Raw genomic sequence first — 14,972 nt, forward strand, 5'->3', positions numbered from 1 at the left:
TGTGACAACATGAGATGTCTCCAGATATTGCCAAATGCCCCAGGATGCTTCCTCCTGTTCCCCGCCCGCCACACACACATGCACACAGCTCCAGATGTGTTTTATACACACACATAAGTAAATACAGTTTCTCCTGTTCCCATAAAAATGGCATGCTGTACACAACATACTGAACCTTTTTTCACCAACCTCAGGAGTCACCTTATCAAGATTATTTGTGATGCTTAATCTGCACTTTGTTTTTAAGCAAACCTCTGTATGCTCCATACCTGTTGAAGCAACTTTGGCTTCTATTCCAGAATTGTAACTCACTAATTTTTATTGAAATTAGATTTATATGAAAGCATTTGCATTACATCATTCCTATGTAAAATTAATAGTGGTGACAACATCTTTAAACCTGGCTATATTTATCCACATTTAGCCTAACCTCCCTTGCTTGAAAAAGTCAATGCCCCAGTTTCAAAGGAAGGTATTCAGTTTATTGGCAAAATGATTGTTAAAGTGCTGTTTTTATAATTTTTCACCTCTGCATTTTGTCCAGTGGGAACTAATAGCACTCACAAGCAAGATACTGAATTTGATTTACCTTTGAGAAACTTAAATTTCTTAAGAAGATCAGCACCTACAAAAGAGTCACAGAGGTACAAGAGGAGTCCACCGAAGCACACCCCTTCACAGGTGACGTTGCTGGAGTGGGGTCTGGAGCTGATGTAGCATACGGCCACCTGCAACCATCAAGCACAGAGCACACACACTAGCATTTCAAAAGCAAGCAAAACCTCTGCATGGTCAGCTGAATGATCGTGCCTTCCGTTCTAGCTGTCCATCTCGGGGTCAGGTAACGGAGACATGTCTTATTGGAACTTAAAGGGGCTGCTTATCTGAGCTTTGTACTCTGTGTGTGTCAAGTTTTAACCTACCTAAAGCTTCTCTTATTTCTCGTAATAAAGGGCAGTTATGAGAGAAACTGCCAGATGCAGAACAAGCCCCTCTACCTGAGAGCCCTGGCCCCTCCCCCTTTACCTCTGGTCCAATGTTAAGGTAGCAGTCGATGGCCAGCACGGGGCTCCGAAAGTTACGGATAGCTTTGGGGAAGAGTTTGTAGGAGGCATGCTGCAGGAACTTCTCCAGGAGGAACTGTGCAGGGGCTGCCAGAAGGGTGTGCTCACTGTCGGGAGCACAGACGTACTGTAGGGGCAGGATGGGCGCCACGCTCTCTGACACCTGGAATCAGAGCCAAGGGAGTGATGGGAAATGTTTCCGCCGGCATTGTGTGACCCCCGCGAGGAGAGCACGCCTGCATCCTGACAGCCCGCAGGAAAGGCAGCGGCACCGTCTGTCATCCTCGGGTTCTGAAATTCTTCCTTTGGATTTAACATAATTTATACCTAGCAAGGGCCTGAGCAAATGTTAAAGGAGGCTTCTTTGAAAGCTTGCACATTTAGCATGTACTTTGTAAGGACCAGAGAAGGCAATGGCAACCCACTCCAGTACTCTTGCCTGGAAAATCCCATGGACGGAGGAGCCTGGTGGGCTGCAGTCCATGAGGTTGCGAAGTCGGACATGACTGAGCTACTTCACTTTCACTTTTCACTTTCATGCATTGGAGAAGGAAATGGCAGCCCATTCCAGTGTTCTTGCTTGGAGAATCCCAGAGACAGTGGAGTTTGGTGGGCTGCCATCTATGGGGTCGCACAGAGTCGGACATGACTGAAGCAACTTAGCAGCAGCAGTAGCAGTTGTAAGGACCAACAGAAACCTTTTTACAGCACTACAGGATGTGGGTGGGTTAAATCCCATCCCGTCAGCACCAGAAAAAAAAGCAAGGAGGTCTTTAAGCTCCACCGGATAGTCCACATGCTATAAATGATTGTGCATGCCCAGTCAAGTCCATCTTTTCCAACTCCATGGACTGTATCCTGCCAGGCTTCTCTGTCTATGGGATTTCCCAGGCAAGAATATTGGAGTGGGTTGCCATTTCCTTCTTCAAGGCATCTTCCCAGCCCAGGGATCAAACCTGTGTTTCCTGCATTGCAGGCAGATTCTTTACTGCTGTGCCACCTGGGAAGCCCTATAAATGATTAGCTACCAATAAGTCTTTTAAATGGAAAAGGGTAGGCCCATATAATTAACCCTTAACAGGTTTTGATCTGCCTTACTTTAAAAATAAAACTGGCAAAGGACCATGCAAGCAAGCAATTTGATTTACATTTCTCTCACCTGTTATGTAAAGAATGTAAAAAATGTTAACTTTGCCAGTTTATAGAACACATCTGAAACTAAAGCTTTGATGGAGTTAAGCCTTAAATCTAAAGAAAGGTAGTTCTGTTGAATTTTCAAGACTTACATTTGGCTCTAGATGAGTCCTCAGAGGGAAACCAGGCTCCAGATTTGACATTAAGGGTGGCCTCCCTGTTCCAGAAAAACCACTACAATATTGTAAAGTAATTAGCCTCCAACTAATAAATGAGAAAAAAAAAAGAGTGGCCTCCCTTGTGTTACCTCACTCTCCAGTCAAGTGGCACATACTTAATACCAGTACCAGACAACAGATATTGAGAGATCATCTAATTTTCAGCAGGAGACTCAAGCTTGCCAACTTACCATGATCTTTGGTTTAATGATAAAGTCCCTCTGCCCGCCAACTTGCACATGTTTCTTCATGAGACTGAAGTTGTTAAAGCGGCAGATGAGCAGTCCACTGCTGTTCGTTCTCAGGTTAAAGTCAACATCTTCACAGAAATACCTAAATTAGAACCACAATGGTAGGTTCCCTTGACTGACTGTCACCTCTCAGCTGTGCTACTTACAGAGACGGCATCTGTGGCAGATGTTAGGTGGCCACCTTTCCCCCACATGGAGCTGGCTCTGTGAACACTGGCTTATGTTGTAATGCCCTGATGGGGGCACTGAAGTCATTAAGGAAGGACTTAAGGAAGGTGTGACTGGTCCCAGGCATGGCACAGCACTTACTTAGGTACCCCTGAACTGAAACAGGACCACACACTCTGTATACTTTCGTGGGACAGGAATGCAGAGCTGCTCCTGGTGTAAACATCCTGGCTGCAAACAGGATGAAACATCTGCCAAATTTAAAACAAGTGAAATCGCTACAGAATATTCTAAGAGCTGCGGCTCGGGGTTGACATGAGAGGGACTTGATGGTCTCTGACATTCTTCCTTGGCCATTTCAGATTTTCTGGGGCATGTGCATAGTTCATTCAGGAGGCAAGGCCAGGGCTAACTGGCTTTTATCCCTACAGGATCCAGATCTCAGGGTCTTGCTGACATCTCAGGAAGTGACTACCTCTTGAGTTCTGAGGGCAAGTGAAAGGTTAATCATGAATAGGTTTATGGGTCCACACACTGATTTCCACTGATGAAACAATTCGGTCCCTATTTCAGTTCTTGTGGAATAATAAGATGGCCGAAATACGTTTCCTAAGCATTTCACATTGCAGCACTCGTGACTGAGTCTGGGTTAGTTTGAACAGTGATGAAGGGGCACTTGGGGGCTTGTGATCCCCCATTCTCTGTCCGTATAAACAGAGTCTTGGTTTCTCAGAGACAGGAATAAACACGTTATAGAGGCTGGAGCTGGGCAGAAAGAGTCAGTGACCGGCAGGATGATGTGCGTCCAGGAGCCCACCTTACCTGTTGAAGTCATACTGCACATTCTGAGTCAGGTCTATGTTGAGGAGGATGAAGTCGTGCACATGGCACCTAGAGAACGGGACCTTGAGGCTCCGAGAAGTCAGCCTGCTGCTCCACTTCTGGATGCCCAGGATCGCGTAGTGCACGATTTTCGGTGTCGCCTCCATGTGCTGCAAGACACTCTTCAAGGACACATTCTTACTGGAAACTCCTGTTTCCAAGGGCTGGCTATGAAATGCAGAGTTCATTCACATAAGAGATCACTCAGTATCACTGAAGACATGGTCACTTGCGAAGAGCTGACACTACTGTACAGTATTCATATCTGTAAAGGACACAACTCGCTGGTTGACTTTCTCTTCGTCTGGAGTGGACAAGGATGTCAAGCCTGGTTTTCACAAACGCTACCTGTCACTGCTGATCTAGAGAAGCTGCCTTCCAGAGGTGAGCGTCCTTGTGTGTGTCTGACTCTGCTACCCCGTGGACTGGAGCCTGCCAGGCTCCTCTGTCCTGTAATTTTCCAGGTGAGAATACTGGAGTGGGTTGCCATTTCCTCCTCCAGGGGATCTTCACGACCCCGGGATCAAACCTGCACCTCCTGCACTGTCAGGCAGGCTCTTTACCATGGAGCCACTGGGGCAACCCCTTGGGGTGCAGCTGACCCCTTAAAGGCAGAGAAGGAAACCTGGCCCATTTTCAAGGTGAGTAATGAACAGGGAGTTAGCAAAGAGAGGTAGCCAGAGGTTAGACGCACACAGGTACTCTCCCCAGTCCTGGTGATTATAGTATAATAAAGGAATATTTCTCAATGTCCCTGGCTTCAAATCCACCAGGGAAATGAGGGCACAAGACCACAACGTCTGAGCTGGAAGGGCCTCGAGATCATGTGGCACAGTGTTTCACTGGGGCTGTGAACATCTGGGCTCATTTACTGCATAGGACGTCTCCAGCTTTAGCATTTCATGGTCCTCATGGATCTCCTCACCACTGCCCCAGAAGGAGAACCATGGGTTTTGGCCCAGCCATAATTTTACAGGGAATGGAATTGAGACAGAGATGGAATAACTTTCCCTTTTCATCCAGACAGGAAGCAGAGCTGGGGCTAAAAACTGGTCCAATTTAGAAGCCAGTGGTCTTTCTAAATAAACCACAGTGTCTTTCAACAGACTCTTACAGCAGCGCAAAGCTGCGATAACACACAGTCCAGGAATTTAATGGCATACAAGTGTCTAGATTAAAAAATTCCTCAGTCACCACAGAACGTGCTGCTGAGAGTAAGTGGTCTTGGTGGTGGCTCTGCTCTGGGAAGCTGTGCCCCTCGTTTACTTTGCCGTGCCATGATGGCCGAGGAGAGGACTGCTTAGTGGCACGTGTCACATCCTAGAACTGCACAGAACCGCTCCTACCTGGTCTGCTCCTGAACGCTGTGAATGTTCCACAGGACACACGAGTCATCCATCACGACGATGAAAGGCCAGACACACTGGCGTTTAACTCCCAGCTCTTCCAGGCGGTTTCTCTCCAGCTCCAGGTTGTGATACGACAGCTCCTTAATGAGGAACCTGGCAGCACCTGGAAGGCAACACCAAAAAGGCTTGGACATTCCCCTCTCGGGCTTGGCGGAGGCCCCACAGACACATCGCATTCTCTCCACACGCATGCGTATTCGCCTGGTGACTGTACACATGGGGGTTGACCAGACATCCAGGGCAGTGATTCCCACACATCAATGCAGGCAAGAATCATCCAGGAAATTGTTTAAAATGCAGATTCCTGGAACCCACCACCAGAGGTTCACACTAGTGGTGTCTGATGAGGGGCCAGAGACCTTTTCACAGGTGATGATGAACTGCACTTTGAGGAGTGTTGCTAGAATCCAGTTTTCCTACCAGGACAAAGGCTACCACATAGAGGAAATACTGCTCGTTCTTCAGAGCCAGGATAAGAGGCTCCCCCAGTCTCAGCAGCAGCCAGGGCTGCACTATGGGTATGTCACTTACACTAAAATGTCCCCTGTTGTAGGTCCCTTTAGGAAATTGGCAGCAGTGTCTTTTAAGAAAACTCTGGAAACTGGTATCCTTTCCCTGGTGTGTAAGAGGCATATGATATAGTGAATAAGAGAGAAGACTAGAGCCAAGCTCTTAGGTTTGAATTCCAATTCTACTATTTTATAGCTGTGAGATGGTGAACAGGTAACTCCCCTGTGCCTAGACTTCCGCTCCTGTAAGAAGGCGATGATAATGTCTACTTCATAAGACTGTTGTATGGTGCTCAGGACAGTGCTGCACATGGTAAGTGAGTACTCAGTGAGTGTTAGCAATTAAGATGATGACCATCAGGAATTAGCCAGGTTTTATGAGTGGGCCACCCTAAATTGAGGCTTCCCTAGTGGCTCAGACGGTAAAGTATTTTCCTGCAATGCCAGAGACCCGGGTTCAATTCCTGGGTCAGGAAGATCCCCTGGAGAAGGGAATGGCAACCCACTCCAGTATTTTTTTTTTTTCCACTCCATTATTCTTGGAGAATCCTGTGGACAGAGTAGCCTGGTGGGCTACAGTCCATTGGGATCACAAAGAGTCAGACACAACTGAGCGACTAACACAGACCCTAAAATGAAACAAAACATAGAAATAAGCTAAAAAAACCCCAATTAAGTCTATGTAGGAACCAGGAAAACAGTTTGAGTAGATGGAGGGTAATGTTAGGGTTTAGGAAAATCTGTTGATACCTTTCAAGAGCATTGTGTGTAATACTTTGCATTATAAGGGCCATATATGAAAAAGCCCCCAGCTAACATACTCAGTGGTGAAAAACTGAAAGCTTTTCCTTTAAGATCAAGAATAATAAGACGAGGATGCTCAACTTTACCACTTTAACATAGTATTGAAAATCATAACCAGAGAAATTACACACACACATAAAAGTCACCCAAGTTGGCAAGAAGTAAAATTACCTGTAGACATGACCTTATGTGTAGAAAACCTTAAATATTATACACATACACATGTTAGAATAAATTCAGCAGAGTTGCAGACAAAAAACAACACAAATTAGCTGTGTTTCTATATAATAACAATAAACAATCTAAAAGGGGAATTAAGAAGTGCTTCATTTTCATCAAAAAAGAATACCTGGAATACATGTTCAACCAAGGAGGCTAAAGACCAATACACTAAAAAGTACAAAACACTGCTGAAAGTGTTTCCAAATAAGTGGAAAGACATGTTCATGGACTGGAAGGTGCAATACTGTTAACACATCCCACAAAGCAATCCACAAATTTAATACAATCCCTGTCAAAATATCAGAGTTTTGTTAGAAATAGAAAAATTCATTTTTAAATTCACATGGAACTTCAAATCACCAAAACAATCTTCGAAAAAGAACAGCAAAGCTGGAGGTCTCACACTTGACTGATTACAAAAGCAAGAGTCATCAAAACAGTGTAGCAGTGGCATAGAGATAGATAGAGACCAATGGAACAAGAATACAGAGCTCAGACACACACTTGCATATACAGTCAAATGATTTTTGACAGAGGTGCTAAGACCATTCAAATGCAAAACAATGAAGCTGGACTCTCACCTTATGCTGTATAAAGAGATCAAAATGGACCAAAGAGCTTTTATAAAACTCTTAGAAGAAAACATGGGGGAAAGCTTAATGATACTGGTTTTGGCAATAGTTTGTTGATTTGTTGGCTATGACACTGAAAGCATAGGCAACAAGAGAAAAAATAAATTGGACTACATAAAAATTTTTAAACTGTGCAAAGAACACATTCTCCTATAGAATAGGAGAAAATATTTACAAGCCTTATCTGAGAAGGGGCGAAAATCTAGAATATACAAAAACTCCTACAAGTCAACAACAAAAACCTCACTAAAAAATAGATTCTCCAAAGAAGATACACAAATGGCCAGTTAGCAAATGAAAATATGATCAACATCACTAATCATTAGGAAAATGTAAATCACAAGATACCATCACACACCCATTAGGTTGGCTACTAACAACAGCAAAAATTCCCAGAAAATACAAGTGTTAGTGAAGATACGTTAAAACAAGCCATTTTACATTGTTGGTAAGAATGTACACGCCATTATGAAGAACAGTATGTCAATTCCTAAAAAAATTAAAAGTGGAATTACTACGTGATTAAGCAATTCTACTTTGGGGTATATACCCACAAGAACGGAAAGCAGGGTTTTGAGATTTGTGTTCATGTCCACAGCAGCATTACTCACAATAGTCGGAAGGTGAGGAGCAGACCAACGGTCCATTAGTGGATGAATGGTAATAAAAATGGGGAGTTAAGCTTTGATGTTACTGAGTCGGTTTTGCAAGATGGACAAGCGTTCTGGAGACTGGTTGCACAACAGTGTGAATATACTGATGAATGCTGAACCATACACTTAACAATGGCTAAATTTTGTGCTGTTTATCAATTTTTTAAAAATGCTGCTTCATTTGCATATATTGGTTTCTCTTCCCAGATGATTATAAAAATGGCAAAACTGATACTAAACAAATTCACTCAAATCTGGGATAAGGAAATATTTTCTTCTAAAGGTCAGTTGGGCATGGAAAGGTGTGAGGGTCATGTAAATATAGAGAAAGATTTTAGTTAAGTTTGGGGATATGTGTTTTGGGGAAGGATAAAGGACCAGAAATATGTGAAAGTCTTAAGTCATTTGATGTTAAGTGATGGGAAATAAAATTACATTAAAAATATAAACCTGTTTGGAAAATATTTTAATCGATATTAAGGCTAAAACTTAAGGAAATGAAAAGGAATGAAATGGAGAACAAGAAAGGAAGAGTCTTAAGAAGGAAAGGGGAGAGAGACCTGGAGAGAGGCCCATGAGGATCCAGGGCACTATTCGGGTCTTTTCTGCCTTCACTCCAGCAGTGGGCTCTAAAGCTCTTGATCCTCCTCCCTCCTGAAGCTCTGCCTCGAAATTCCCACTGAAGCCGATGGGAAGTGAGTGAAATGCAGGGAGTGGGCAGACAGCAGAGCTGTAGGACACTGGATCCAGTTGGAGGTCTCCTGCCTTCAGGGGCAAACAAAGGAGCTCTGGACCTCTCTCTCTAGTTCCTCCTCCTGCTCTGTCAGTACACTCAACAGCCAGGTGTCCCCTTGAGAAATCAGCCCACTGACCTTAAACCCCGAGGGGAAAAGCAGGAAAGACCTCCAGGAACTTTTAAGATGACTCCCATCGGCAGTGATGACGCCTCCAGTCCCCAGCTGTACAGAACCCCTGAGAACTTGCTGTGTGCCTTTAAGATCAGCGGTGACCCCCAGAGATCCCTCCAGACCTGGGTCTGAACTGCTAACTCCCCTCCTCTAACTGTCCTCCTCTCTGTGAGGTCCCTGCTGCCAGCTGGGAGCGAGCGACACCTGCAGCCTGTGCTGCCCGGAGTTCCAAGCCCTCCCAGGGTGCTCAGTGTATCAGTGACTTCTTTGGATGCTAGTCCTCAGAAGTTAAAAAATTCTGCAAAACTGCAGATAAAGAGAAATGAAAACTCATTTAAAGAGGAGTCAAGGGCTTCCCTAGTGGCTCAGTGGTGAAGAGTCTACCTGCCGACGCAGGAGACACGGGTTTGATCCCCGATCGGGGAAGATCCCACATGCTGAGGAGCAGCTAAGCCGTGTGCCGCAACTACTGAGCCTGTGCTCTAGAGGCTGGGAGCCCCAACTACTGAGCCCATGTGCCGCGACCACTGAGGTCTACATGCCCTAGAGCCCATGCTCCGCAACAAGAGAGTAGCCACGGCTCACTACAACTAGAGAAAAGTCTGCACAAACCAAGAGCCAGCCCGGCCAAAAATAAATAATTTTTTTTTTTTAAGAATCAAAAGTTCTAAAAAAAAAAATAGAGTCAAAAGTTCTTTGGCCCACAGAACAAGACACTTTCCAGGGTCACGGGACCCTCTGGAAGCCTGAGGAATGGAGCTTGGTATTTCTCTTCCCAGCCCTTGCCCGGCGTCCCGCGCGTCCCTTACCCACGCCTGCATTATTGAACATGCCAGGAAGCACCAGCATGATGTGGTTGGGCCAGTATTTGCGGTACAGCGGCATCTCATACTCTTTGACCACCAGCAGGTGCAAGTGGCTGATGCCCTCCATGGCGTGAAAGAGGTTCAGAAGTCCGTGCTCGTGGCGACCGCTGGAGGGGGTGAAGATAGGGCTCTTGACCACGTTCAAATTCTGCTGAAAGGAAAAAAAAAAAAAGGACCAGAGGCCAAAAAGAGAAATTAGAACCCTTAGATACTAGCCACTTCTAAAACTGGCTCTAGGACCTGAGGCCGGCCGGCCTGCCTCCAGGCGCCGTGACCCACCTTGTCTGAGACCAGGGGCAGCCGCATGCTCTCCAGGTGCTTGCCCTGCTTGCTGAAGACAAAGTGACTCTCTTTGGATTTGGGGATGATGAAGTAGAGCTGCACCTCTTCTCCCAGCATGGAGGATGAGAACGTGAAGGCGTGGAGGGTGGAGTCGGACATCTGCATTTGCAGAGAACAAAGCGAGGGCGTGTAAGCTCACAGTTGGCAAGCTTCCAGGCTGCGAATCTCAAGATGGTTATTGATAGAGGCCAGCTATCCTGGACTTCTACCTCCCGCCAGACCTGGCTGTGCAGGCAGAGTCGGAAAAGACAAACGCTTCATCTTTTAGTGGCTGAAACGAGATCCAAGCATCTCACCCCAAACAGCCTCTCTGAGGGTGGAGCAGTGACTGCTGCTGAAAACTATGATGTCTCACCTTCTTAGAACCACTACTGGTCAGCCCTGCAGAGGTCCAGTATACCTCTGGGAGGTCTTGCTATGCAAACACTCCCAAAGGTGCCCAGTTACGGGGGAAAACACTTCTCTGTGCATGCGTATGTGCTTAAGTTGCTTCAGTCGTCTCCAGGTCTGCGACCCTTTGGACTGTAGCCCACCAGGCTCCTCAGCCCATGGGATTCTCCAGGCAAGAATACTGGAGTGGGTCACCATGCCCTCCTCCAGGGGATCTTCCTGACCGAGGGATCCTCTTCTGAGTGGGTCAGGTCAAATGATATTTTTCCTAAATAAACTATTAAAACTGACATCATTAAAACACCCCTGTGGGCTCATCTTTCCTGGCAACACTGGAAGCAGAAGATGTCTGAATGGTCACTTACCCTAGAACTCTGGCTTCCAGAAGAGACCTTTGACTCATCCAAGCCACATACAAATCTAATCTCTTTTTTAAGTTGCTGGAAAGTTCACACACTCTCATAACCCACCTCAGTGAATAATTATATAAAGGTCTTTACAATGCAGACAATATTTGGCCTAATGAAAAGAGAGTGTCACTAGTCAGCAGGATCGAGAAGAATCCAGGTAGCCTTCCCAAGAGGTTCAACCTAAGTATTACATTTCATTGAAAAATAATATTGTAATACTCCCCTTAAGATCTCCTTCATTCTGCTTCACAAGTATCAGGCAGTACTGTAATCACACAGAAACTAAGTAGAAGGTTTTCAATATATTGTCTAAAAAATGAATTTTCTAATGATTTCTAGATCAGGGGCTTGTATCATCTGTATTCCATAAAGCATTGTGAGCTGATTTCAAACAGTCCACTCAAAGTTTTCAATGACACAGGAAAACATTTGGGGTATGAAAGGTAAATTCTATCAGAAGAGCAGAAAGACCAGTACATCCTTCTGAGTTCCCTGGGGGAAAATGAAGAAGACCTGATCCTCAAGAGGAGAAGCAAGTCTAGGGAGGAAGCGGGGCATCCACCCAGCACATCCTATAGAAAGGAAGAGTTGTTCCAGATGTTCAGGGCCAAGCACTAAAGGTCAAGAAGATAAAGTGGGGAAGCAACATGGCACTCAGCCCCCACACAGGCACTGGATACAACCGTCACTGGCTGCCTTTCCCATCGTCTGTGCTCAAAGATGCTCTGGCCAACGAGAAGCTCAGTGGGATGGGGTATTTGCTCACCTTCCGTGTTCCACCTCTCAGTGCTCTCCAAATAAAAAGGCACACATTGACTCCTCTGTATGCCTAGTGGTCAGAGCCACCCCACACTGGAGTAACAGTGAGACTGGGTCTGTGCAAATCACAGCTCACAGGGCACACCCTACGGACTTGCAGATAATAACACCATCTTCATCAACAACCCGAAGGAGGGGAAGAGACCCTTTTGCCAAACATTACTGTAATATCCAGCTTTTTCAGAATCACAGACATACCAGTTACTTTCTAATCTAAACACATGGAACCATTTGATGAACTGACTTCAGACACAAATTCCATTTCTTTCTCTCCCCTGCCCAACTCCCTTGCCTATAATCCCAATAAACCCAAAGTCATTTTATCAACTGCTTCATGCATTCATGCAGTGGCTCCATCTCATAAATAAGCTATCCTTGCAAGTTCCCTGGTGACCCAGTGGTTAAGAATCCGCCTTGCCATGCAGGGGACGGGGGTTCGATTCCTGGTTGGAGAACTAAGATCCCACATCCCTCAGAGCAGCTATAAAGCCCCTGGGCTGAAACTACTGAAGCCTGCACTCTCTGGAGCCCATGCACTGCAACTTCAGAATCTGTTTGTAGCAATGAAAAGATCCTGCATGTGGCAACCAAGACCCGACGCAACTAAATAAATATTTTTTAAAAACCAAACAAGCCATCCTTTGTCTAGGGCTTGAAGCTGGAGCTTTCCCTCTCTCACGCACAGAACCCCGGCTGGGTAACGGGCAGGAGCACAGGGGCGGCACCTGGGAGGCAGAGGTGAAGTCCATGTACTGATGGCACTGCTCACAGTGGTGGAAGGTGTTGTAGGCCGCATACTTGGTCAGCATCATGGACATAGTTTCTCGTTTCCGGGGCGCCTCAGCTTTGGGTTCCTTTATCGCTTCTGTGTAAAAAGAGACAAAACACCTTCCCATGCTGTGTGTGAAGACCCTATGCCTGGGCAAAAAGTACCCCACCCCCAGAAGGGCTTTTCCTAGGATTTTCCAGTTTATGCCCTGATAGGCAGATCTGAAAATTATAGCAAGGTGACCTTGCTGTTGTTTAGTTGCTAAGTCATGTACAACTTCTGCAAACCCATGGACTATAGCCCACCAGGCTCCTCTGTCCATGGGATTCTCCAGGCAGGAATACTAGAGTGGGTTGCCATGCCCTCCTCCAGGGGGATCTTGCTGACCCAGGGATCAAACCCACGTCTTCTACATTGGCAGGTGGATTTTTTGCCACTGAGCCACCCAGGAAACCCAAAAGGTGACATTCATGTGAATAAAACAAGACATGCAAAGGAATATGATTTAAGCTGCTCTCAAGGAGTAAACTGCCCCAGGTTTCCTGCCCTCATTTAGGTCAACCCTTGACCTTCGGGCCCCACGTGCACTGACCTTGTTTGACCCCTGCCAGCTTCTCAGTATATACCAGGCTCATCGAACTGTACTTGGGGTCGTGCACGCTGACGTCAAAGGGCATTTTACTGAAGCTCTCGATGTCAGGCCAGGGTTCGCCCTCTGACTGGCTCACTTCACTGCTTTCACTGTGATCTAGGCCAAGAAGGGAAGTGCACAGAGCAGCCCGATCAGACTGACTGGCCACACTCCCTCCCTCTCACCCAAGTGTCAGGGAAACATACAGCCCAGGTGGGTGGACAAAGGCCTTTCTGAGAAATGAGCTCCCGAGTCCAGGGGAGAGGGGTGCAGACTGTCCTTGAGACCTGCTGGGAGAGATGCTGGCCCTCACTGGTCCCCATTAGCTTCTACACACCCAGCCCCAAAACTCCCAAGTCTAAGAGATCTACTAGTCTCCCACGCCCGACCCCCAAGTGTCCTTAAAATCTTATTTAACTTTGGATGAACTGAATCCTATCACAAGAGTTTTAGTCGTGGGGTTTTAAGATGCTGACAGCTGAAAGGATTTCAGGGGCTCATTGAGCAAGATTCACAGTGTCTGTTGCTTATTAGAATATCCACTGGAGCTTGTAAAACCCCTGTGCTCAGGCCACATGGCCCAGAACCACCTTCCTTACTTAGGCACTTGTGTTTAAAGCTCCTTCAGTGGTTCCGACATGCAGACCAGGTTGAGAGCCTGCGGCCTTCGGTTTGAGTCCAGGCCACAGCCCCTGCCAACCTGGTGACTTCACACCTGCCGGCACCTTCATTTCTTCGGGTTCCCTGATTGTTTTAAGAAGTCCAGATGGCATATTGAAAGTGCTAACACCATGGCAGGCACCTGGTGTGTGTCTAATAGGTGATATTTGTTATTAATAATAAAAACTATACGATCAGCTTAAGACAGTGTAAAGGGAGTATGTGTGTGTTAGTTGCTCAGCTGTGTTCGACTCTTTGCAACCCCATGGACTGTAGCCTGCCAGGCTCCTCTGTCCGTGGAATTCTCCAGGCAAGAATACTGGAGTGAGTTGCTATTCCCTTTGCCAGGGGATCTTCCCAACCCAGGGATCGAACCCATGTCTCATTATGTCCAGATTTTTCAAACCTCATTATGGCAGATTCTCCACTGTCTGAGCCACCGGGGAAGCCTTCAAAAGGAGAAACAGAAAAAACTCCCTCCTGACAAAAGCCTAAAAGCTAGAAGTACAGATATTACCTTTTAAGCACAACACTGTTTATTTTTACATCCTGGAACATTTTAAAGTTTAAGTTTCATTTAAAAATATGCAGTTTATTTAAAAGTTAGAACTTATTCCTGTTTAATAAAAACACAACCCCATGCTTCTGCAGTGCCCCACTGCATTCACCGGCACTAAAATGAGGGTGAAGGAATAAAGCCAAACTAATAGTGCCGCTTATCACAGAGGCCAGGTTTGACGCTCATAGCTGTAGGCCCTGTAGTGGAATCTGAGATGAAAATTAAAAGCATCGTTCTTCCGAGGAGCCTTGGAGGTGGGGGTCAATGGGATGATGGCCCCTCACTCCTGGTCAGCTTGGCTCTGCCTTTGCACTGTAGCCCCGTCTGCTCTGGGCAGCCCCCTCTGTGGTGGCCTGGGGTCTGCGACAGCTCAGCCAGGAACACAGACAAAGAGAGGTGGATGGGAAGAGGGGACTGTGTGTGTTTATCTGGAATCATGCATGTAAACTGTGGAGGATGGAAGTTGAATGAAAAGCCATAGGAAGATGATTAAACATGGTTGATTTTACCTAGTCTGGCTCTAATCTATCCCTTGGGCTGGTCACAGGACAGGTCCAACTGTTTAGGAAAAGCAAGTGAGTGGAGGTCTCCAAGGGCTAATGTGATGGACAATACAAGGCCTTTTTCTTCTCTGGCTTCATCTTTCAGGGGCTTGGGAAGAATGTCTGTCCA

At 46.1% G+C, this 14,972-nt stretch overlaps 1 protein-coding gene across 1 annotated transcript in view; it reads right to left on the reverse strand.

Moving 5' to 3' along the window:
- Positions 1-14,972, reverse strand: part of GREB1L (GREB1 like retinoic acid receptor coactivator) — a 118,606-nt gene that overhangs the window by 1,442 nt on the left and 102,192 nt on the right. The window contains exons 24-32 of the mRNA XM_061130893.1: positions 13,043-13,198; positions 12,407-12,546; positions 10,000-10,161; positions 9,664-9,868; positions 5,064-5,229; positions 3,658-3,885; positions 2,608-2,749; positions 1,027-1,227; positions 590-728 (exon numbers count right to left, since the gene is read on the reverse strand). Coding sequence (XP_060986876.1) covers positions 590-728; positions 1,027-1,227; positions 2,608-2,749; positions 3,658-3,885; positions 5,064-5,229; positions 9,664-9,868; positions 10,000-10,161; positions 12,407-12,546; positions 13,043-13,198 — 1,539 coding nt within the window. The remainder of the gene's footprint in view (positions 1-589; positions 729-1,026; positions 1,228-2,607; positions 2,750-3,657; positions 3,886-5,063; positions 5,230-9,663; positions 9,869-9,999; positions 10,162-12,406; positions 12,547-13,042; positions 13,199-14,972) is intronic.

Source organism: Dama dama, chromosome 27 (assembly GCF_033118175.1).
Source record: "Dama dama isolate Ldn47 chromosome 27, ASM3311817v1, whole genome shotgun sequence".
Classification (NCBI taxonomy): Eukaryota; Metazoa; Chordata; class Mammalia; order Artiodactyla; family Cervidae; genus Dama; species Dama dama.